General features: G+C 40.2%; 1 protein-coding gene across 14 annotated transcripts in view; it reads right to left on the reverse strand.

The window, feature by feature from the left end:
• tjp1a (tight junction protein 1a) overlaps window positions 1-26,389 on the reverse strand; it is a 99,127-nt gene that overhangs the window by 55,638 nt on the left and 17,100 nt on the right. For all 14 annotated transcript variants that reach the window (XM_065952890.1, XM_065952887.1, XM_065952889.1 and 11 more), the window contains exon 2: window positions 26,102-26,315. In XM_065952890.1, the coding sequence (XP_065808962.1) occupies window positions 26,102-26,315 (214 nt within the window). The remainder of the gene's footprint in view (window positions 1-26,101; window positions 26,316-26,389) is intronic.

The raw sequence follows: 26,389 nt of genomic DNA on the forward strand, positions 1-26,389 counted from the left end.
AAGGCAGTCCGCTCAATCTAGTGTGTGTGTGTGTGTGTGTAAGTGCATGTTAGTGTTTGAGTGTGCCAGTAAATACTTAATGAAAAGCAATTCAACCGTTTCCCTCTATTGTTGCTCGATGAACATAACATTACAAAGTGTCTGTGCTTTGCCAGTGTGTCCTCCAACAGAGAGAAAGAACAGACTGTTCTCCAAAGTTTCAAATCACACTTTATGCAAAAATGTTTCCTTTGCCTTTGATTATAGTCCATTTTCTAAGACTGATAACATAATCCAGCAGCAATTCCAAAAAGCAGAAAAAAAACTTCCCATAAAAATGTTCTTCCATTAAAAAGGGAAAAAGGGGTTTTCAGTTGAAGAAGTAGTGTTTCAGGGTCACAGGTAAGTGTTGAATATCTTCTGAACAGGTTGCACTTGTGTGTGATTTTTATCATCCGATTACACCAAGGTGCGCTTCAGTGCAGGGAAATAGTTTGCTGACATCCTATAGTTTTTTTCACACTGGATGGCAAAGAGAGAAAATAAGTAGAGAAGACCTGAATCTAAAGGACAACATCAATTACATTTAATTTGACAGGAATTCTCTCTTCTTCCAAAATAGTAAAGGACGCATCAGAAAATGTGTCCAAAGGTCGACGCTTTGAGCAGAAAGGATGCTTCTGTGGTGTTTTTAATAACAGATATTCATTCTAGAGAGGTTTTTTTCTATTAATGCAGGGGAATAATATGTCTATTAGATTGTTTATTATTTGAGTTGACTAGATCGATAAACAGTAGGAAGCAAGTCAAGAGAAGGGAGATGAACACGTTTTACAAAAAAATGCAAAAAAGAAAAAAGATTTTTGCAAACAGACCTCTAGATGTCCATATGCATACGTAAGTTAGCACTAAAGGTGCAAGAGCGAGATGTTTTCATCCGCTTTATTTTCACTGTAATAGACTAATCTATCAGTATTTGTCATTATACACACAGTGAGACTCACCTTCCATACATGTTGGATATGTGTGACTGCAAATGGCTCAAACATTTGCTAATGTTAACAAGTATGCTCTAAAACCACTACAGCGGCACAGCAATAAATCGAGTGAAAGATATATAACTGTGTGTGAAAACTTGTTGATGAGGAATGAGGTACAGCTGATGTTATGCAACATTTTGAAAATCAACTTTTTGAGTTAAAATAATAATAAAAGATTGAACACATTTCATAAATCCACATAATTCGTCCACATTTACTGATAGGGACAATATAAGACTTCAGTCAACCTGCTGCGAGCATCCCACAGACAAATAACACTGATCAGTATCCATGGAGCCTGTGTAAGCTCTCTGGTTAGATTTGAAAGCATGTGTTTGTTTGCCAGGTGTTGTCTATGCATGCAGCTCAGAGCCACTGATCACATGTACTGTGACAGATCAAGCAGAAAATTCATCCTTAAGGCCTCACCAGGTAAACTCAGGAACACAAAACAATGACATCAGTCGCAAAGACACATTATCTTTCACATATTAGGACGCCACTCAGAAATATACTGCAATTATACCGCACCGTTACTTCTCACAGGTTTCAGACAGAGTGAGAGAGGCTGTAATGAAAGCAGCAGTTAAGCTGTCTGGCAGCACTTGCAATAAATATCCACCTGAGGCTATAATAACAGAGCACAGACAAAATCTATACATTTTGGCTGATGAAAACTTGCAGCGTATCTTCCAAATAGTCATTAATCACAGCCTTGCCCTGTAATCCATAGCTGTGGACATACGCTAGAGTGAAATATATTTACAATACATGACATAAAGTATGATCAGATATCATTAGGACAGTGATATGTTTTTCATCTTTTAAGATCAACTACGCAGCATTGGATTTGGAATTTAAAAAAAGACAATGGTGTTACGGCCCTCCCTTCAGCTTTGAGAGTGTTTACATCCACATCAGATGAACAGGAGGAATTTTATCCCTCTTTAAAAATGGTGCAGGTCCATCAGTATTAGAGGAAAGAAATATAAATCAAACTGGCTTACTGTATATACACCTGTCATCTCTGTTTGGCCTATACTGAAGCCATCCTTATTTCTCATAGTTATTAAGCCCTGTATTTAACAATTAACAACATGCTCATGTCATATATGATCTTTCTTTTTCATAAAAGTAATCCGTCCCTTTATTTGTATCTAGTGTTAAAAGGCTTTTTGTCGTACTTTATACCATGAGTGGAAAGCTACAGATGTCGTATAGACAGCCCTTTAACTCCTATTCTATTCTAATATGAATATGAACACTGTTAAAGTTGAAACTAAACTCTTAGAAATACTGTTACTGATTAAATTCCAATCCATTATGCTAAGTTTAGCTGAAATCATTAAAAAAAACCTGTTTCCAAATCCACCTGTGTGAATCCAATGGGAGCCAGGTAAAAGATAAACCTAGTTACACTTATTTTCCATAGAGCATGACTACACTACATGTGTCAGTGCTTATGCATCTGTGTATGGGCCAACATGTGTGAATGGCCAGGCATGGTGTGAACAGACAGCTTAATAAATAGGCTATAGACCCAAGCTCTCCAAAACTGCCCCACTGAGAGACAGAATTATGTCTCAGTAAGTCCAACAGCTGCAGTTCAAGTTACCGTGTTGACAGCAAGCGGCAGGCACTAAAATGCCATTCGACACATAATGTAAGTGGCATGTAATTGATTTTCAAGGAAGACTGAGGATTTACAAGGCTAATACAGACAGCCACTGCAGATACCAGGCTGCTATGCTCTGCCAGCACAATCTACTTCTGTCAAAGAGCAGATTCATTTCGGTTGTCCAGCAATGCAGCTAAATGACTCATCCAATAGCTCAGCATGCAGGTCAGGTCTCAGTTAACTGATATTTTCAAATTGTCTTTGAGAAGTTTACAGGACAAACAAATTCAAACTTTTGTGCGAAGAGGAGATTCAGGTTGCTCTCTGATTCAGTGTGAAGTCTGTGTTACCTCAGATCCAAACCTGCATCACTTCTAAGTGTTGTTAAGTTTGTTGTTTTACACATGTGAAAAAGCAAACAGTGATGCCAGAATGTCTGTAAAGACACTGTGCTGTATTTCTACGGGACTCCTGCAAGATGGAGCTGAAACTGCCTACGTGATTGCCTTATGATGTGTGTCCTCTTCTCTTTAGGTCTCCATTTAGTTGTTTATTTTAGATTTAGGCGACATCAATAATGCACATAACATCAGTATACACTAAGCAAAAAAAAAAAAGATTATTAAATGAAAAAACCTAAATTGTGAGATAGAGCTTCTTTTAAAAAAAAAAAAAAGATGATTCCTTCTGCATCTACGTGGTCCTTTTCATATTAGTAAGGTTTTATAAAACATATAGCCTAAATACAAACATATATTTGTCCACGCTCAAATTGCAGACCAATATTTAAAAAATATCTTATTTGAACTGAAAGCAGAAGAAAAATGTGCTTACATGTGGCTATTTAGTGCGGACATGGGTATGTATAGGTGGTAATCAGTTTGATAATAGAAAATATTCATTCAGCCCTCTATGAACCATACGTGTTTGCTGCTTATATCTGATGGATAAACAGGATATTTTCTGATACAAGTTGACATTTTCTGTACGATTCCGCGAAGGTAAAGGAGCAACTGTATGTAAAGAGACCAATGCCACCGCCATAAAAAAGGTCAGTACCATTAACAGCAAACTGTAACACCTACTACCTGAGGAGTCAGTGTGAAAGTGTAAGAGCACGTTCAGAACCCTTTCATGCAGCTCTCATACAAGTGCCAACAAGTAGATCAACACTTGTTGACTCATTCAGACCAACTGTTTGACACGAGTCACATGAACTTTTTATGAGATGGCCAAAGAAAAAGGAATCCTATACAGTAACACCATGTTATATGCACTGTTTGCAGTGTAAATGAGACCGTGACAACAACGTTGACAACAACTCTTTGTGTGTCGATATAACTACACACGCTCTGAGAAGCCCTTTGCAGACAAGAAACATTGCTGGCTTCATCTATTTTGTTAAAGTGCTGGCTTTTTGTCATTCAGACAATGGAAAGAGAAACAACGCTTGCAGGATATTTGGCACCTGGTGCACAAGAGGGAGCAAAGAGAAAGAAACACAGAGAAAGAGAGAGAGAGAGAGAGAGAGAGAGAGAGATGTTTTGAGTGTATATGTTATGACAGCGAGGAAGAGGACTGTTTTCTGTTCTCTCTCAGGTTGCATCACCAACTGACTTTGCATATGTATTCATATTGACCAGCAGTGGGTGGAAGGCCTGTTCATTGTCATCCTCTGAAAAAGAGGATATATTATCTAAACCAACCAAAGAACAATTCTGCACTGGCAATAGAAACAATACATCAGTTGAAGACAAGACATTTTCATGAAGTACTCTGGGGACATTTCAGTCTCATTCTTCTTTGATAATAAAGACATACAGTGATTCAAACTGTCCGTATAACAAATAAAAGATACATTACATCTTATGAGGAACACACAGGTCTGACAGCATTTTGCTCTGTTATTATCACTTGTTATCACAGGAGAATAAACACTGAAGCAGCAGACTCAGTCATTTGTCATAGAGTGATAAATGTTTTCTTTATATAGAACAGTGTGGAACTAAAGCTGAGCTAACAGAAGACAGCCTTGTAGACTTCTTTAAATAGAATAATTAACACAAACTCAGTCCCTGATAAAGTCCAGGAAAAGGCCTTTACAGTATCAACAATATTTTTATTTCGTCGACTGACATGTTTTGGGCCATAAAATAACAATACAGAGGTCAGCAGTGTACATCCTTCACAGCACAGTGACTTGAAAACAATAAAGAAATGTGATGAGAGAGGCAAAGGAGATGATAAAAGGAAGGAAAGGAATAAAAAAAAACAGGAAGACAGCAGAACAGGAGACTAGAGTAGAAGAGTAACAGGACGAAGAAAAGGAGAAAAAATGTGCCTGTTTGGGAGAAGAAAGCCGGAGAGATGCAGTAGGAGTTGATACAAAGATGGAAAAGTTGAGAAGAAAAAATAAGAGACTACAAGGACAGGACTGAAGATAAGAGGTCAGTAAAAGGAGAGCGAAAAGAAACAGAGAGAAAGATAAACTACAACATATTGACTCACAAAGTTGCAGCAAATGAGGGATTGTTTCAAGTCCAGTGAACTTGGTGTTAGCCTGAAAGGACATGCCCCCCCCCCCCCCCCCTTCTCCCCAGCAGCCCAGTCAGTGATTCTTCCCATGGTACTGCCTGTTACTGTTAAATTCCAACAGTATGAAGCTGCTCTCGCTGGGAGGAGGAGTGGAAGCAGCAGGCACTCTGCTCCCCAGGAGAGGTTGAACAGTTCAGGCTTAGAAGTAATACTTGTCACACAAAAGCAGCAAAAATTGTGTAAAATCGATTGAATTAACCCCACAAGAGAAGCAGCGGTTAGCTGCTGTGCGGTAAATGTGATTTAATGGTTCAACGATAATGAGGCAGATTGATTTCTGGTACCTGTTGCACTGACGGTAGATGATAATAGAGATGAAATCAGAGAGGGCAAATTGGTGATAGTATCTCGGTCAATATTAAATGGAGTTTTTGTAATGTTGAATATAATGACGGTAAACGGAGTAAAGAAGGAGTTAAAACTCTGCTTTTCATTAGGTCACCTAATAAAACCCCAGTGTGAGTTTCAGTGAATATATTGCATGTAGGACTCATGTTAAATATATGTTGATGTGTATGTATTTTGACCTTTAATACTCTTTTATTACTCCCCTTTATGTTACCAAATCAGGCCCCTCCACTCCAGCATAACACTCCCTGTCTTAAGTTTATGACATTAATTGCTCCTCCCATGAAAACACAACCCTCAAAGAGGAAATGATGTTATAACGGAGGATGGAGAAGCAGTTGAGGGTAGGAACTAGAGCCAGCTAGCCAGCCAGAGAGGCGGATAGAGACACGGCAGCCAGAGGGGTCGCTTCAAGTATGGTGGTGATGAGATGCGATGGGACCCGACCCCGCAGAATCCCCAGCCTCTACGCTCGATGACTAATCCTCGAGCCGTCCAGTGCCAGGATCTAGACTCATCAGCATTGGTGTTCTCTTGTCAGACTCATTTTTATAACGTCCCACTGGTCAATTCTAACTGCTAATGCCCAACACAACGACCCCTAATGCCAAGTGATTACGGAGTGCTGTTTTAGCACATTTGTTGCCTGAAAAGAGAGAAAGGGCCACAAGGCAGTGGGGCTGGCTCCCTGCTCAAAGGACCAGCCTGATGAACTCAGCAGAAAGGGAGCCAACCTAAAAGCCAGTCTAAGCCACCCCTCTCGGGGTGGGCACTGTGGGGCCTAAGCGGGGTCGGGACTGACTAGCGCGCTGGGCAGGGATTTACAGTGACCTTTTCTGCAGCATATAGACAGTTCCTGTGAGCTCATACTTGAGGAGAGATTGAATGTGCACATCTAGACTTTTCCTGTAAGCCAGGCAGTGAGAAATGCAAGGGTGTTGGTTTACATTAAAAAAATGGTTGGGTGAATAGGAGGGTCAAAGGGGTAAAAAAACAAACATTTTGATTACTGGTACTGTTAAATCATAGCTATATTATAGCCTTAGCACTGACTAAAAAATGTTGTGAAATGTTTTTGTTCTTAACACTTGTTAAATATTTAATGTTTACAGAAAAAATAACCAGAATCACCAAACCTATGCAAACAGGATGTGAGCCATGCAACATCCTAACTATCCTGATTTTATGTCATAATAACAGCAAAAAAAAAGGACCAAAAAAAGGTGAAAAAATGAAAATACAAAAAGGCTATATTTGCCTCGCTGCACCACCAGCAGTGAACAGAGCTGTTATCAGCCTCTGTTTGCCTAGTTTAGGATCTCCTGGGCCCCCCTGGCTGAACCAGTGCCACTGGTCTGACCATGTGACATGTACAGTAAACAAAGCATATGGACGCAACACTGCTGAGACAACAACACAAAGTAAATACTTAACCCTGCACTCATGTTCTTAATATATAGTTCATACTGCACAGTTGATGTTATGGAGTTTAGCTTTCATGTATATTCCAGGTTTTACACACTGCCAGACCGAGCCTGAGGCTGAGCCTGCAGCTGCAGATATCAATCAATCAATCAATCTTTATTTGTATAGCGTCAACTCATAACAAGTGTTATCTCGAGACACTTTACAAAGAGCAAGTAAAAGACCTTACTCTTTGTTGATATGACTGAAGGTAACACAAAACACAAAGAGAAGCTTGTTTACTGCACTTGGTAGCTCGCAGGTGAAAATAAATTGTAACTGTAATGCTGATTTTCACATTTGAACTGATAGAAATAGGAAACCTACATTTACTGTTAATCATATCTAATGTATTAGTATATCTTCTTTTTTCTGTCCCTGATGAGAATATTCCCCTTTATAAAATTAAATCAAGTCATGTATTTTTAGCAAGCATCAAATTAAGGTAAAATAATTCCTAAAGATCAACAGTATGTTCAAGCAGTATTAACATACACCTTGACCTTTGGGTTGTTATTTTACAACTGTTAACATCTAAGCTTTTCCAAGACAAAAAAAAAACAATCAAGTTTGAAAGACAAGCAACCAAATGAGCATATGGATTTGTTGATGTCCATCCCTTGTGTGCAACTAATGGAACATGTAAATCTTTAATTACAAAGTGTAACAGAGGGGACATTATGCAGAGCACAGCTCTGAGGCTGTGATTAGCTCTGTTGTCATGCTGTTAGTCAGAGAGCAATGTGCAAGAGCAGCAGTCCCACGGGAAGGTCGGACTGTATGACACATAGGACTGTGTGGAACCACAGCATTTTATACCAGAGAGAGGCTGAATCACAGCACTTTACCCTGAACATATACAAATGTATCTATAAACACATTTTCATTCAGTGTCTTATATCCAACTTCACTTATTATTTGTGTTCTGATTTCGGCCACATTAGGCACAATGTATGGTAATCCCCGTTACATAAAATGACAGACTTTCAGGTGTCTGTGCAAAGATCATTGACGTCTAACATGGTAAGCCCTGTCATAGAGCTACAACAGGAACAGTAGAAGGATGGAAATAATCCCCTTTGTATATGGGCTACACGACATTATACACGGATGAGATTAAATGGATTTCACTCTAAAATCCCTGCATTAAAGTTCACACTGAATCAGTGGATCATAGGTATTATATACAAGCTTTATAGGACAGAACTGTGGCTAAATGTGAAGCATTGTATTAAGCTGCAACTACTTTGAATTTACACTTTTGGTTATTTTGTAATTGTGAAAAGTGTTTCAGAAAGCCTGAGATGATGTCTTCAAATCTTTTGTACTGTCAAAAAGTCAACTGGACTACTCTGACCATCCCATTTTGGAGCAGGAGGTATTTTTTAGTATTAACCTAGAATGAACATCTTATTGGTGGGAGGAATCTTGCACATCTGCACAAAACTCATGTAGACATGGGACAACCTATCCCAGAAGAGAAAAAATGTGATGCAGTATATTCGTGCTGTAAGTAGACTTTGCTGACCAACCATTGATTTAATGAAGAGCTGAACCCTTTTCCTGCCAGTAGACAAAAGACATGTATGATTGCGTCAATAAATTACAAATTTCTGTTCACTTCAGTGATGTAAGAATGATTTAATTTTTCTCCCCATCCAATTTACTGCCATCCCCAAAGACAAGATGTCTGATGATTCAGATCAGTCAGTACAAAATACAAACTCAACATTAACACACTGAATCAAAGTCTCTTCATACAATTTACCTTCTACACACACACACACACACTGACATATGACCTTTCAGTAGCATTTGTTCTGAGCAAAGACTGGTCAAGAAAAACAAAAAATCTATCGATGTTGCAGTTAACATCTACCTTCAAAGGTAGAAGCCTCTTCTTTCATCCTTCACCAGAAGAACATCTGACATCTAACAAGTGAAGCAGCCAAAATAAAACCAATCGCCTTAACTGTAACCTTTCAAATCTGTCATTTTACATGCCGAGTGCTCATCATGCGATATATCGAACAGTATCTCATGTCAACTCACCCCACATGCGTGCATATGCCAGTACACGGTCTGTCTCTGGCAGCGGGAAAGTCACAGGGATGCTTCGGCCCGCGAATGTGTCCCTACGCATGCACGAGCAGCATGCACGAGTTGGCCAGTGTGAGTGAGTATACAGAGTTATCTCCAGCAGCTCACACTGTGGACTGAGAGCAGAGCCAACCTGGTGTGACATCTGTGAGAGCCATGAGATAATCTACATGACATTGTCACTGATAGGAGAGGAGATATTGATTTAAAAAGCAGCAGCTCTAAAATTAGATTCCCCTGTGTTCTGTAGGGGCTTTGGGCACACACCTCTGTGGAAACATGAGGCTGTGGGCAGAGCTGTGTAGTGATCAAAGATGTGTTGATGGACACTCCTAAGTCCAGCAGTCCTAACTGGAGTCAAGCTCACAAAGCTGGGGCCCTCTGCCCTGACCTCCTGTTCCTGTCCTCCCTCCATTCTCGCTCCTTGTGATAACAGAGACATTCCTAAGCTCGCTCCCTGCCTCGCCACAGGCCTCTCCCTTAATTCCAGCAGAGTGTGTGGAATGTTTGACTGGAGAGCCAAGCAGGCAGGCGGCTGGAGGCGAACAGACGAGAGGAAATGAACAACATTAATAAACTCAAGTCTGTTATGTCTCCTAGTGCCTGAAGCACCTGGATGCCCACAATGAGATGGATAAATGCATGCACACAGCCACACAAACACACACTCTTATACACACACACAATCATGGATAACATCTGCCATACAATGTACAAATGTGGAGCAAACCAATCCATATGTAGCTGTGTAGCTGGATTAATTAATTGCTATCATTCCAGTTTATAAAAGGGCTGGATTACAGAAAATAATGGGATACACTGAACAAGCAGATCAGATGCAGTCAGATCAATGTATCTGCATCTAAGCAATCAAATGTCTTTTTTCTGTGATGTATGAGCTTTCTTGTTGATGTACAGTACTGTGAACCACGAGTCAGGATGCGGGACCAGAAAACCTGGAGCTTCACTGACCTGTAGTCAGAGCCGATCAAACAGAAAATCAGCAAAATGAGCAAATTCCAGAAAGTGAAGTGGAGGTGTATTACAGTCTGGTCAATTTCCTTTGGATAACTAAAAGGTTCAAGTGTGTGTGTGTGTGTGTGTGTGTGTGTGTGTGTGTGTGTGTGTGTGTGTGTGTGTGTGTGTGCGTGTGTGTGTGTGCGAGCGAGCGAGCGTGAAAGAAAGAGAGACAGAGCAGAGAGAAAAATAAAGCAGTTTAAAATTGAGGTGAGCAGAGCGCATGGGTAAATAAAATGAGAAGACAAACCACCAGGAGATCAAAGGGGGGAAAAGGAGAAATTTGGCACATGTGAGTATCTAAAAAAAGAAGAGAGAAGAGAGAGAACACTTTGTTCTGGCGGTTACAGTTCGGGGCAGATTGATGGGCAGGAGGAAAAAAAAGATGAAGGGCAAAACACATCAGAAAGAGTGATATACAGCGCTGCAGCCGAGTCCAACTCAGAGCATAAATCTCCACCACTCCTCCATGCTTCTGGAGATCAATTCTTTCCATTGGTTTCTCCTTTATTTATGGGTCACCAATAGGAATAGCCCATGAGCAGCTATGATGAGTGTGTTGCTGTTACAGAGAGGTGGAGCTTGACACCAATACATCCAACCGCCTCCCTTTAGAATCAAATGCAAGTGCGCCTAAAGTTGCACACTTTAAATTATATTTCAGCTGCCAGGCAGGCTATGCATCAAAGGTCTTTGCCAATCAATGATTCAAAAAAATCCTTATGGTCTCAAGGTGTTCATGTTGTTTTTGTTAGGTTTAATATTTAGTATTAATGGAATCGAAAGAACATCTCCTAACAAAGTCGATGGCTGTTAGTGTGTGTGTTCGTTTGAGGGTGGGCCCACATGCAGGAAAGTTTGCAAGCTTCCTCAATGACATGAACGCAGCTCCTCACACAGAGAAGAGACTATCAAACGAGAAAATGTCACAGAGTTGTTACGTTCACTGCGACCGTCTGCACCAAACAGCAGGGTTCAAAGTTCCTTCGACCTTCTCCAACACATACTAAACACGTCTTCCTGTCCTGTCCATCTCCCACCACCACACCAACAGTCTCTACCAGTTTTTGCTGCCCACCAGCTTGTCTGTCTGTCTGTCTGCTTCAGGACCGAGGAGGCAAGCCACCTTTATTAAAAGAAAACACGCAGGAGAAATAAGCAGGAATGCAGGGATATGAGGACAGTTAATCTCCTGGCAATGTCACAGAAGCTCTCATGGAGCTTTCACTGAAAACAAGCCCAAAGAATATATTTTCCTCTTCAAAAAAAAAGCTAGGTGGGGAAAAAACACATTAAAAACGCCTTTTATCTTGAGGAGCCAGCTGTTTGGATGGAACTAGACAAGCCACATTAAGTTTGTTAAAATGTGGAAACAAAGAGGAAGACAAAAAATACCAGAAAACACAAAGGATAAATCAGAATAAAAAAGGGAGAAGAGTGCTGCTTTTGTATGTTTTTAAAGCTTTCCTGCAGGCTTCAAGACAAAGCACTGAACCATGGATGACAAAATCCCTATCACCTGACTGATCAGTCATCCCCCGCTGCTTTCCCCTCCTGCCCCCGCTCTTATTCTTAATGAAATGTCTCCAGCTAAGAGTCGACACCACCTCATACATATGTGCAGGGGAGGCTCATATCACTTTGTTCTGTTTCATCAACATGAACAAGAACTTAACAATCTGAACGTTTTGTACTTGTCGTCCATGCACTCTTCTTTAGCTGCACAAACATGTCTAACACTTTCAATCAAAGAGGTCGTTCCTATGTTTTGCTTCAACAGACACCTTCAGAAATCCACACTTGTTGGATTTTGCTATCAAATTCCTCAGCATCAGCCAGCAGATACGATTTGATGTTGAAATTGTCATTTTGGTTAAGATGTGCTAATTACAACAGGGACCAATTGAATGTGAGACCAGCCCTCTCTCCTCCTCTCTCTGATGCTTTACATATCTGCCACTCTGCTGAGCCGCGAGATCCCCAGTGGGCCTTTCTGGAATGTCGATTTCAGTTAATTAAATTTTCTGGCATTGCCATTGAAGTCACAGAGGGAGCCATAATAATACAGGCCTCTGCAGAAGATCTGTCGCAAGTTTTACTGTCAGTGGGATATACATAATCAGCCCAATAATTATTCCTGTGGTTGTTTACTTGAATTCAGAGACAGTAGTTTCACACATACTTTAATGGGTTTAGAGATGTTTGCAGCTGCCAGGAAGACAGTCAAGAGTATTATGAGGGAAAGGGTCACACCTAAGGACGGGTGGACAACCCACTTAACCTCTTGAGCCTCTGATGAACTCAGTTAAAAATATGGAAGTTTAAAGGGCCCTTGAATTAAAGAGATTTGTGTTGTTTTATCTCTTGATTTATGGAGAAATATTTGACCTAAAGTCAGAACATTACTCTGTGACACCCAGTTATCACAACCCTCTCTGTCCACATCTGGAGATCAGATCACAGACTACTTGAGAAGGGATTCAAACATATGCAAGGCACACATCAAAAGGTGCACAGACAGATTTGAAACATGTAAAATAAATCCAGGTATTCTGAAGCCTCCTTTTCCATTGAGACAGTTAAAATGGAGACCAGAGCTGAGGAGGTCAGTGGTCCTCTAACAGGCAGTGTATAGACAGTGGTGAAACTCTGCCCTCTGCAGGACAAACGCCCACATTGACTGTAATTTCAGACGAGTTGACTGAAGAACAGCATCTTCCCAATCCCGTTACTTGGGCACAAGCACCACTGGTGGTCACACGCCTGTACTGCTCTCAGTGTCAGAGAAAGAGTAAATACTGTTGTTATTGTGTTGTTACAAAAACAAGGAACAGAGCTGGTAGATGCATGACATAAATAATGTTCCTGCCTTCCTCCCCCCCCTCCACATGACATAGACACTCATCCAGCCCCACAGTCAGAGAACACTACAGTACTGTGAAGACTGAAATGGACTTTATGTGTTACATTAAAACACACTGGACTGGAATATTTTCTGTTCACACTGCACACTGTGAGGAGATTGATTCTGGAAGATATGTTGGACTGTAAATCATGTATTTTTTAATTGCTTCTTATATTTCTATCTTATTCTATTTAAGTTATAGCAGCAGGAGCTCTGCTGTTCTATAGCTTCTTATTATTTTACCTTTAGTCCCTGCTATTTCTTTTGCACTAAAACACTAAGTCAAATTCCTTGTATGTGTACATGTAATAGGAAATAAAAACCGATTGTGATACTGATTAAAACTGTATAAACTGCTCAAAAGAGGAGCTTTGTGCTACCACATTTAATTGTAATAACTGTATTCACTTTAATTGCTTTTATTTAAGGCATCCATACATGCACATATTTGGTATGAATTCTTGCATGCCCACGATGTTAAATTGGGAATAATTTAAAGTGATGATCTGTTTCATGTATCATAAATCTGCAGCTTATTTACTGCTATATGTGACCTTTGACCCAAAAGAGGTCACTTCAAAGTCCCAGTGCTGTAGACATCAATCTGCAAAGACTGCTGACTCATTTTATTCAAAGAAACACAAACACACAATACCCTGCCCTCAGTTACTGTGTGAAGCAACAGTTGCATGATTAAAGTAGGAACTGCAGGGTATTTTGAACCGGTAGTCCCAAGCAAAATGACGGATTGTTTATGTTGTATAATATTACAAGAGATTTTAGTTTCACTTTTTCTTTCTTACCTACAATATAGACAGAAGGTCATACCTTAAAACAGAAATTTTTGTTTAGGTATTTGACACAAAACTGTGTCAAATTAATGTTGTGATCATATCTGCTGGAGGCCACTGACAAACTCAGCTAAATATGATACATTTCAGTCATTCATATATATTAAATATGATTTTTAATATCATGTATCTGAATTAAAATGACAGGTCCAAATTTAAAAATCAGGTCATAAATTTGCCACTCAGCAGAAGCACAGGCCATCCTCTGACTCGTTTAATGGACTTGGGTGGAGAGGCTATCAAAACTGTGAGCTGAGTACATCCCTCAGCAGGTAGCCTCCTGAAATAGCAACCTTGATCCTAATGGTGCACAGCACAGCCTCTGGCTCCTGACAAATCCATCCTGAGAGCCCCCCTGTCCCCAAGCAAGCAGTCCTCCTCCAGAGGCACACACAAAGATGGACACGCACACGCAGTGACAGACACTAACACATGTACAGCTCCATGCACCCGTCGGCTCTGATTAACCCATTTCCTCTGGTTTGGTTTTTTGTTCAGTTTTTGACTCTCTTTACTCGCTCTCTGCAGACAGGTCGCAGGTTGGCATCACGACTTCCCCCGGGGGCAGCTCACTTTACAGCGTTTCACATTTCTGGTTGGTCAACTCAGGTGAGAGGGAAAATAAAAGTCAAACGTGAAATGAGAGCCCCTGAAGGTGCCTGCGTGGAGGGAGAGGTGAGAGAGACGGATCTTTCTGTACACCTTCAGCTCTGAGGAGGCTGACATTGTTGAAAGAGAGAAACACACACATGAGATGAGATGAAGAACAGAGACAGAGGTGACACTACAGTCTGTACTCCCCCTGAAAGGTAAGACATCACAGAGAGGTGCAGAGCTTACTTTCTGTTTGAAACTGGACTAAGAAAAGATTTTCTCAAAATACTTTTAGATCAGTAGTACAGTGGTACACTCCAAAAAACAATTTAAACATCGCCATATGTCAGTTAGGTACATACAGTGTGTTCTTTTCTGTGTTTTATTTGGCCTAACAGCAAAGTTTCTATAATATAAATAGTTTGTTTGTGTAATCAAATTTCACTAAGCTTGGAAATCTCCATTTCAATGTAGGGCATTTAACAGTTGTCAGGTTCTCAGTCATCCAGGTCACGGTCACTGGTTGTCGTTGAAGATCTTTTCCAGATTGACTGGTTGAAGATCTGCAAAATATCTGGAGTGAGCCTCTGGCCGCCCCAGATTGATTTCACTGGAAGTTTACGTCTGTGACAGTGTGTGACATACCCTTGTAAATACTGGGGTGCAGTTACCTCCTACTCTCAGCAGATGGTAACATTTTCACTGCATATGGCTGTCAGCGCCGTGAATTTTAAATTTTTTTAAATTTACGCGGTTTTTGCAACAAATTTCATTTGCACAAAAGAGGCCGATTTTTCCTAAAATTAATGCATAATGGCTCATTTAAATATACACAAACAGCACTGGAGCAAAGAGATGCTATTTGCGTCGCAGCACGGTTGTAGGTGCATTTCACCCTTTGCATGTGCCCGGTGAAGTAGATGGTGTATTTTTGTCTCATTTGCGAAGGCTTAGCCAGGACAAAAGCAGCACAATCTCACCTCTAGTGAATTATTTGTTCCTTTCTGTCCACTGGGGGCACCAAAACCACGCAAACTGAAATGACCTCACAGGAGATTTAGATGAATGTAATTATACGCTCGTGTACAATGACTCTGCTGTTATAGTTAAGTTGACTGATTGACAGATTGATTAGTTAATAGAACTTGGTCGGACAGTGTCTGAAATTTGTCTTGCATCCCAGCTAGTTACATAGCATTATGATATAGTAGTTAAAAAAGGCATTCATGAAATAACAGCATATGAGCTCTCTTTCATAGCTGTAATGAGAGACTTTTCGCCCAACAGATTCACATAAATCAAGTGATATATATATAATTTTACGTAACCAAATACTAAAATATGTTTCTCTCTATGCTCTCCTAACATCAAAAACTGCACATCCACATTACTTTAAACTCTGTACATTATCACCCTAACCTCCCACAACCTGGGGCAAAGTAATTGGGTTGCCATGGAAACAGAGGAGAGAGCCTAAATTGTGAGCTGCCGGGAAGCCGTCCCATCTCGTTAGATGAGGCTGCTGCTGCTGCCACGTGGTACCAGATGAATGCCGAAGTCATAAATTAACCCAATCTTCTCATTCATAATCCAACACATCTCGTGCATGAGCCAACTCCTAACAAAACAGGGTTTCTGTCACCAGGCACAAACAACAGATTAACTAAACCCCTCCTCCTTCTCAAATTGCTTTTTTATATAAATAAACACAATGATAAAACCAGCTGTAAAAGAGCGTGGAGAATCTTGCTGCCATTCAATTCAGCTCCACACTACAAGGTGTTGTAATTGGGCTTATGTGTGATACATTATTTAGAGCAAAACATTTCAGATCTGAGACCTGTGCTAGAAATGGAGCAGAGACCAAAACAGGGACAGATGAGGAAGCTAAATTTACATCAAAACACTCGAGCTGCTGAAGGTTTTTTTTTATTTAGCTGTTGACTATTTCTCAATTCACTCATTTGTTTTTTGTCTTTAAATACAAGAAAGGAGTGAAAAATACCATCAGTAATTCCTTAAACTGAAGAAGGCATCTTGTCTGTCCACATCCTAAAGATAATCAATATAATTTAATAGAAGAGAAATAAAAGGGAAAACGTCTACATCTAGTAAAAAAAATCCATTCCAGCTTAAAAAACTATGACTACATTAAAGATTATTCAGCACACACTGTTTAAATTAATACTAAAATCTCGCAGAGGAAGCAACAAATTATACAGTATGAGCTCTGAAGGGTCAGCGAGTCTGATTTGATCAATACAACTAATTACACTACTCTGTTATGTAAACACTGAGGCACAAGTACAAAGCATGATATTATTCATACAATATTATTGACAGTTGGTGAGTAAAAATGAGGATTAATATTCTACACAAAGAGAGCATTAAAGCGAGAACAATAGGTCATCTTTAATCAGCTGTAGCACATGAGATCAATACCAAAGAGTTTGAGCAGGGAGGGGCTGAGCTAGTGAGCAAAGCAACTCCAATACTGCCACTTTTCTCCATCAATCTTCCCCAATCAGTCTTTCTGCTCTCTTTCAATTTTTTCATCCTTCCATCTCGTGTCCCGTCTCCTTCTCATCCTATCTCCTCGTGCCCTCTGGTTGCTCCTCCAGGCCTCCTCTCTGCCCTCCTCCACCTTCTTCTTCTCTTGTGCCTGTTTGAGAAATGCTGACCTGCAGACTCCCTAATGCAACCAATCAATATCACACAGAGGACAGCCGACCGCCGGACATACTAATATGAAGACACACTTCCAGAGATATATGAAGCCAAGAATCTCGATATCACCCTCTCACACAAACACACACACACACACACACACACACACACACACACACACACACACACACACACACACACACACACACACACACACACACACACACACACACCCTATAAACCAAGAGTGATTGATTAATTTAATCTAATTTCATGTGAACTGTTCCATATGACCCTGTGTAAAATAGGGCCTTCTCACTTACAGGCTGCTATGGATGCCATAGATCATTGCTTCATCTATCTATAGAACCAACATTGATCCTGCCTGCCCTTCCTGCCTGACATTATGGATGCATAGTGCTGCGGGATGGGCTAACATGAGGGGCAGGGAGCATGTCATTATGCACAGGGCCCCCCTGTCTTTAAACAGCTAATGAATCACTGAGATCAAAATCAAAGCCATAGGGAACTTAAAAGCTATAGTGTATAAATCTGCGGCTGGTTAATGGCGGGAACAATTAACGAGTCACCGGCTGACTGGAAAGCAGGCAGGAACTCAAAGCATGCAACAGTGATCATAAGCTGGAAAAGTAACAGAAACAGAGAATAAATTCAGAGTGAACAAACCATTACATCTTCACGATCATCCTAAAGGACAATTTCCAAGTTTCTTCAATATACAACATGATATGGATTCTTTGAACTATACCATATTTACTGATACGAAAAAGCCATACAGGATGCCATTTGGATTGTTAATAGGACATTTTAGCAGTTCACAAAATAAGCTTATATATAATTTGACAATTTGAATACAGGACCCTTCCAGACATTTAAAAGATGAAGAATTATATGAAATTACTTTTCATTTAAGGGGAAAAATCATGCAAATATCTATAATCTGTCTAGTATATTGGTTGTTATTTCTTAAAAATATTTTTAAACATCAATGTTTTCACTTTATTTTGGTGTCTTTGTTAAATGAGTGACATATTGATCTACATTGCAAATGACATACACTCATCAGCGTAGTAAATATCAGCAATTTTCACATAAAGGTAGTTTAATAAAGAGTACACTGTTTCCCTTTAAAAGGGAGCGGAGGGGAAATAATAAGTTGTATGAAATGAAAACACTCAGGTTTAAAATGTACAGCATTAAATGGAGAACTAACTGCGTCATCCAGCATCTATGGTATCAGAATTTCAAGGTGTATTTCATAAGAAAACCTTTTTTCCCACTATGGTAGCTGGTTGAAAAGTTAAACTTTAAATTCTTAGCTGCAGATTGATGTCTGGCAGTAATTGCCCAAACTGTAATGATGAGGATCCTAGAAGCTTAGCACTACTGTGTCCCCTCTGTTGCTGTCCTAACACCACATCCTGTACCAGAACACACACACACAAACGTGGCAGGGTACATAAATAAAAAAAATGGTTTTGGAACAATTTTTTGTTGCCCGTTTCATCTCAGGTAATGGCTTGTATATGAATTGCAATTCTGTCCTATTGTGCCTGAGAACAAGTGATGAAGAGGATGAGTTATAAGGTGCCGGCAGAGCCTCCCGTCGATCCCAGCAAAATATATTCATCTAATCTGAACATCCTGCACCCTGCCGTCAAACCATTCTCTCATCTCTCAAAAGGCCCATCGGTGTCATAACCTCCGCTCCTCCCTCACATTTATCACCCGGTTTTGTAATCTCTCTTTTCCACTCTCTCTGTCACTCTATGTTTGAGTGTTTACCATCTCTGGTCTGCACCCAGCAGCCCAGCAGAGAGTTGAGAGGTCTGCCTGGCCACAGATTATAAAATGAAGTGCGTTAAGTGTCCAACCTGCGAGATCTGTGGGACAACACTCCACTCAAAGGATCCCGGAAACTGGGAACACAAATAGGTGTACTAAAAGCTGATCTGCTTAAAATACACATCAACTGTTTTTTTATAACGCTTCAAAATAATGAGCAAATCTAACGTTTCCCGACCTGTTAACTTCTGTTTTTAAGAATAATGACTGTATTCTCTCCGCAACAAAGGTCAACGCAAATATTTCAAAGCTTATTAACGATGCAAACGAAACACTTCACAACCAAAATGAAGCAGCGCTACTTTGTAACAGCATTTTATTGTTTTTTCTCATAAAATGGTTTCACTGAGAGACTACAGTATGATGGAGTTGTAGGGAGATACAAACTACATCCTTCTGAAATGTAAACAGATTTTTGCAGACTGAAATCTGAATTCCCCACAAAAATGAACTTTAACAATCCTCATCTTTACTAAACCTTCATTTTCTAATATGGAACTTTCTGTGTGTAATGTTGTCCAGTTTAGACTAACTTAAGAGAACATGAAGGCCAAAGTGCAGCAGCGCGTATCTATTGGGAATCAAAACAGAGCTCAGAGATAAAGACACAAAGCTGTGCCACATGGATCTCACCACGACAAGGTGTACTTTCAGCTCAAGGTCTCAGAGTATAAGGTCACACTACGGCAAGACACACACACACACACACACACACACACACACACACACACACACACACACACACACACACACACACACACACACACACACACACACACACACACACACACACACACACACACACACACACACACACACACACACACCACACCCACACACACCTCCTGTGACATTGTTGTGAGGAATCAATCCTTTGCTCCATAGTAAATTACACATCGGCAGCTGCTTTGCATAAGAAGACAAATAGAGCAGCCATTAGTCGTATTGAATAAATAAAAGCTTTATTCCCAGGTGAGTTCGCCCAGTTTAATCATACAATCTTCAGATTCTCCTCTCCGCAGCCTTCACTCTGTTGCTTTTTTTTATCAAACAACAATAGCTGCATGTGAAACAGAGAAAAACACTGCATTATGAAGGAGATCGTTTCTTTCATCTTTTATTCATGCTTCAGACGTGCACTCATGGACAGCTTGTGATGGTCCACAGCAGGGAAGGAGAATGGAAGCGTAACATGCTCCACACATCCGATGCTTCTGCAATAAGTGAGAGTTCAATGAGACGTAATGGATCCTCCAGGCCCTTTTTTTTTTTTAGTCTGCTTATTCGATATTCTTGATGGAAAAGCGGAGGCATAGTAGGGAATCAATTCTTGAGAGTGCAAATTGGGAACTCGGCTGAATATAGTCTAAGATGAAACACATTTCTTCACAGCATTTTCACTAAAGTGTCTTTAGCATTTTTTAGAGATAGCGAGAGGATGAAAAGATTGTAAGAACGATGGTTTGCTTCAGAAGAAGTTCACAGGGTCTCTTGAGGCTTCCTCACTGATGGAAGGTCTTTCAAGACAGAACTGTGAAACATCACTGTGCCTGTTTCTCGTACTCTTGCTTTATGAAAGTGATGCTTCAAATATCTTCTGCAGTCTTCCCATCAGGAGTTGATTCTCACACTGACAGGTTGGCAGAAGAAGAAGGCTCGTTTCAGTGGAGATAAAGAATGCAGACGTGATAAGATATATTTTTTTAGATTATTTATATCTTAAAAGACAAAATCACGTCATAACAGCAATTTCTCATTTCTATGGCCACTTCTATATCACGAGGCCCCACCTCAAACCACACCTACACCTTACCGAGCCACTCACACAACATTATTAAAGCCTCAGCACTCAGGACTGCATCTTCCTCTCTCCCTCCAAACCAAGCCAAAGGTGAGGGAGGAAGAAACAATCAGAATGTGAGTTTCCAATTGACTTGTCACATTTTGTTGATGCACCATTACTCATATAACAACTTGGTTTTTTTTTGTATTTACCATTAACCTTGTTTACTGAACATATGTAAACCAGAAGTGGATGCATTTATGATGTGAGTTCAAGCAACACAATTTTAAATCTATTAAGATCTGTATTTTTTTCATGGTTTTGTTCATACATGAAATCAACCACATCCACACTGTTCACTAGTAAATACATAAATTGTCTAAATGGTACTGGATCTCATGTTTAAATGTGCACACATCAAGTGTTCTGTGGCCCAATAGAAGCAAACAAATGTCGCTTTTCAAGCCACACTAATAATCGTTTTAAGTTTAAAATTGCACTTTGTAAGAGTGCCTTTATTTCTAGCCTAACAGCGTCTTGACAAGTTGTGGTGGTGAAATGCTTGAGGTGAATATTTTAGTTGGTAATTGTGAAACTGAAAGATATTTTGATGGGTCATAGACAGAAAGGTTTATATATTATTGCTATCATTAACAAAGGTTCCATTCCCGTGTCCCCATAAATTAACAGGTTGACGATGAGCAAGCAGACACACTACCAGGATCCCCAAAGTGAAGCGGCGAAGTGGAGTTCAGACTTCATTAATTTTATTATTTCCACCTCCCACTGTGACATGTCAAAGTGTCCTCTCAGATAAAGCTCTCTTCAATGTGTAATGATTACACCTCAAGATGGTAAAAATCCAGGAAGAAACACTTGTGCACGCCGATGAAAACTGAACGAGGGTCTTATTGAAACGAGTGATGAGTGTTTCTGTGTACAGTAATGTGATCGTGGTGGCTCATGGTAGCAGGGAGCTCGTCAGTCAGTTGCTTAATGTTGATAAGTGCTGGCAGACAGAGATGCTGGAATACCCCGGCTGAATTTCTTAGCATTTGATGCTATTGTTAATGGGTATCCCCTCAAAGACTCACGTCATCCATGATTCATTTAACTAAAGTACAATTCAGGGCAGTCATTAGTATCACGAACATCAACACAAAGGAATATGCCTTTTTAAAATCAATGAAAGAAGTTTACAATCATTTCCTTTTGTATAAGATGATTGATTTCTTAAGTAAGTAGCTGTGTAATAAGAGAGAATAGTGAGCGGGTTGTTATTGTAGAGGAACCCCTGCAGACTGAGATGAAACCCCTCTGCCCTGCTCTCTATACATTATCCTTTACATATGTGGAAACTTGTGAAAATGACATCATCTGATTATTAAGTAATGTCTGGTAGAATAATTACAACTAGGTCGATAAATGCGTGCTTTAAACTATATGAAACTAGTTAAGTTAGCTGGGTAAGTGTTCATACCTGTAAAAACATGTAAACCTATAAAAACATTTCACAACTGTTAAACACTTATGACTAAATGGGCAAAAGATGAAGTGACATTTGGAAGGAATTCAAATCTGGGAGTCTGCCTCATCAGGTGTGGTATGATTAGATGGACCGACAACCATTTTTATATTTTATATTGAGTGATTACAAGACGTTGCCTTTAAGAAAAAACAGTGAAAGGAGCACAAAAACAGGAAAAACAGAGTTCTATCATATTAGACAATAAAACATTTTCTGGACAGCTTGAAGTGGTTCTCCTTAAACCTATCAAATAGAAAAATGTATGTTTAAATCGATTCATCTCTGCAACTGTGAAGGAAATCTACAGCATGCCTCAGGGATAGATTCTTGGTCACATTCTCTTCTTATCCCCTTTATATGCTAAGGTCATATAGTCTGTCACCATGACATTTCATTTCACTATTATGCCTGTGATATTCAGTTGTATCTCTCAATCAAAGTCTCTTAATGCAACAAGATGGCAAAACATCAGAGCCGCATGTGAGAGACTGCGTGTCTGTTCAACTCTGATAAAATGCTTATCATCCGCTGTCATCGAGTCCAGCCAATGATCGGCCTCCTTGTTACTCATTTTAAGGACACTGCAAAGATAAATACCTTAGATCACGACGAAACAAGTCACAGAAATAGTCAAAGATCAGATGAAATGTTATTCTTCAGCAATCCAGATAAGTGAATTCATACTTTCATTTCCTCATGGGTGAAATATAATGACTTGTTTATCTGCCTCAGTGCCAGAGATGAAGCTAAAGTCTAGACTGTGCAGAACTCAGGCAGACTTCTGACAATAACAAACACTCTTTTAGCATCACCCAGTTTAAAAACTCTTCTGAACTGACTACCAGTTAACTTTATCATACATTTAAAATTCTACCATGACTTACAATGTGTTTTAATGGACTACACACTACACACAGGCAGAAACCAAAGAAAATACCAGAGCACACAGATCACCTAAGGTCATTTATTGAGGAGCTGAGGGAGTGGCATTTTGATGCACGCTGCGTCCTCCCCTGGAGTCAAACAGTACAGATACAAATTTGAAAAACAAATCGGTACTATTATTTATGTTTCTTTTAAGAGCAACTGTTGTCATCTTGTAAATGTTGAATATATTGTAAACATTATCACACCTTGATAGGATGGTTGTATTAGAGGGCTACACATAAGTGCTGCCACAGTATTGGTTATTATGCCTGCTTACCTCCCACTTCTAGCAACCAATGAGAGGCGACTCTCTGTGTTTAGGAGGATATTCAATACTTCAAATCATGCCTGTAATGTTTGACTTTGAGGATCCTTCTCTGAAAGCACTGACCTACACCTGTGGAGGGGCTGAAGCCCAAGAGATTCCCTCTACATGACAGCTTTATCTGAGTGAACTTTTAACCCCCTACTGTCCAAAAAGGCTTCTTAGATCTTGTGGATTAGGCTTGAACCAGAGTGCAGGTAAAAGGTGAAGGCTGATCGAGGCTTTGCTGGACTGGTACCAAAGTTTGGAACATTTGCCATTATTCAACCTGAGCCTGTCTCTACTTTTAAATTCTGTCTACGGACACAAGACTTGCTATTCGGCCTGAAATGTACCTTCAATTGTTCTGATGTTACAACTCTGTTGTGCAACCACTTAACTCCAAATCCATTTAAATAGTTTTACATGTTTACTGTTTTCAATCTTTCTTTTCTTTAAAAAAAAGCAGATTGAGTAGGTATTGTTCAAAGGTTTTTTTATATTACATTTCATAGACCACAACTACAGAACTAAAATCTGATTTATAATATCCACATGCCAATCATAGTATCTATCAAAAACCGGCAGCTATCCCCAGAAACATTTAGCCCAGTTTTAATCCCCGTAATTTGACTGGTAAGTCTAAAAACCATCTCTCCCATCTGCACCAAAGTGCTCTATAACTGCTACAAGTGATTGGAGTGGAAACAACAAAAAAAAATCCCATCAAACTTTCATTCACCGTCTGCCACTACAGCTCCGGAACTCCCCACCTCTGCTCTGACTTCACTCACATCAGTAAAGGCAGAAAATAACTCAGATTTAGGCCAGACGCATCGCTGCCAAATTTAATGAAGCGGAGCACTCAAGGTTGTTTCCAAAAATCTATGAGATATATTCACCTCTGTCTCACAATTAGAACCTGACAGGAAACTTCATGTCAGATGTCAATGAAACTGACCGCCTGGTCACACAGGAGTGAATGTGCTTGTGCTACGTGTGTGTGTGTTTGTGAATGTGTGTGTGAGTGTGTGTGCGTGCGTGCGTGCGTGCGTGCGTGCGTGCGTGCGTGCGTGCGTGCGTGCGTGCGTGCGTGCGTGTGTGTGTGTGTGTTGCATCATTCAGGTCGGCCGTGTTGTGCTGTGTCATCTCTAAGCGTGTTTCCTGACTGTCACCCCCCCATCCTGTGACTTCCTGCGTCCACCTCCAACACCCCATCACATCAATAATGGATTTTTTTGTGTGAACTGCAAAAAAAAAACAGTCTCTTTTAAACGTAATCATAAGCAATCCCACTCCTGTAATGACAACCAGCTGGCTGCTGTGGAAAGAAAGAGGGATGACTCCTAATAAAAACACACCAGGCAGCAGCCACATTAAGAACCAGCTGAAATACTGAACACCTAATGATCACACACACTTAAACGCATACACTCATGCATGGAGAAGACTGTCAACATGGAGAGGCAGGATGGGGGCAGATGAGGAAACACACTGTGAACATTTATCAAAGGAGACATCTAGACAAGGTTAAAACATAAAGAAAGTAGTACAGAAGAGAGAGAGACAGGTTAAATAGTCCTCCACAGTAGAGAGATTTATCTGTATCTTTGTGTCCGCTGTGGTCTCATGCCACACACACACACACACACAAAAAAACCAGCCTTACCAAGCATGCATTAGTAGCAGGTTGGCATGCTTTTACATCATAAAACCTTTGGGTGCCTTCCCAAAAGCCACATCACTCATAAACACACACCCACAGGTACACTCACAAACACACACTCACAAGTACGCATGAGTTGAAGGGGAGGAGAGGGCGGGCCAAACGCAGTTCTCAGCTGAATGGACAATCCCAGAGTTAGTGAGGCTTTTTAGGTCCAAGCAGCTTACCCAATCATTTATCAGATTAATACTTTTCATGAGAATAAACCAGGCACACAGCGAGACATATGGAATGTGTTAAACTGTGCTCATCTAAAAAAATCAAGGAAATATTGCATAACCAAAGGTCACCCTGTGTGTGTGTGTGTGTGTGTGTGTGTGTGTGTGTGTGTGTGTGTGTGTGTGTGTGTGTGTGTGTGTGTGTGTGTGTGTGTGTGTGAGGGCATTAGAGCTTGTGTTAACATTAGATCCAAATGAAACCATTAGGAGAAAAATAATGTGTTTGGGCTTCTGTGATATTCTCCCTTGAAATGACAGAAATTGTAATATCATAAATGTAACAACAGCTTGTATTTAAAAAGGACGATGAAATATTTTGGTGCAGGAATACAAAATAAAAATAGTTCTGTTTAAAAAAAATCATGTCTGTGTCCTCACTGTTGTAATTTTTTAACTTATTTGGGCACAAATACCAAACATTTGCAGTATATATTTGGATATAGGTGTGCTGGCTGAATAAAACAAGATATTTAAAAATGACCTCTTGGAGTAGGGTCAATTGATCGTTAAAAAATGATCAGAAATAATACAATAATTGCTGCTGTGTTGCTGAATTATGAATGAGCCTTACATTGGAGTCGAGCAGGTCGATGCTGTCCAGGCTCTTGCTGCGGTGAATGCGGCCTTTGATGCGACGCAGAGAAGGTTTACCCTGGCTAACGGGCAATGAGAGGGTGGAGGTGGCAGGCATTGCCATAGCACCAGCGCCACCTGTAGCACCTAAAGGCTCATCTGAACAGCCGGCAGCACCTGGGGGGGACGTTTCTCCATCTTGTGGGGTCACCCTGCAGCAGCAAAGAAAGAAAACAAAGATATAATGATGCAGTCACAAACAATTAATGACGGCAAGCAGGAAAAT

This window comes from Labrus bergylta, chromosome 3, assembly GCF_963930695.1.
Source record: "Labrus bergylta chromosome 3, fLabBer1.1, whole genome shotgun sequence".
In the NCBI taxonomy this organism is placed as follows: domain Eukaryota; kingdom Metazoa; phylum Chordata; class Actinopteri; order Labriformes; family Labridae; genus Labrus; species Labrus bergylta.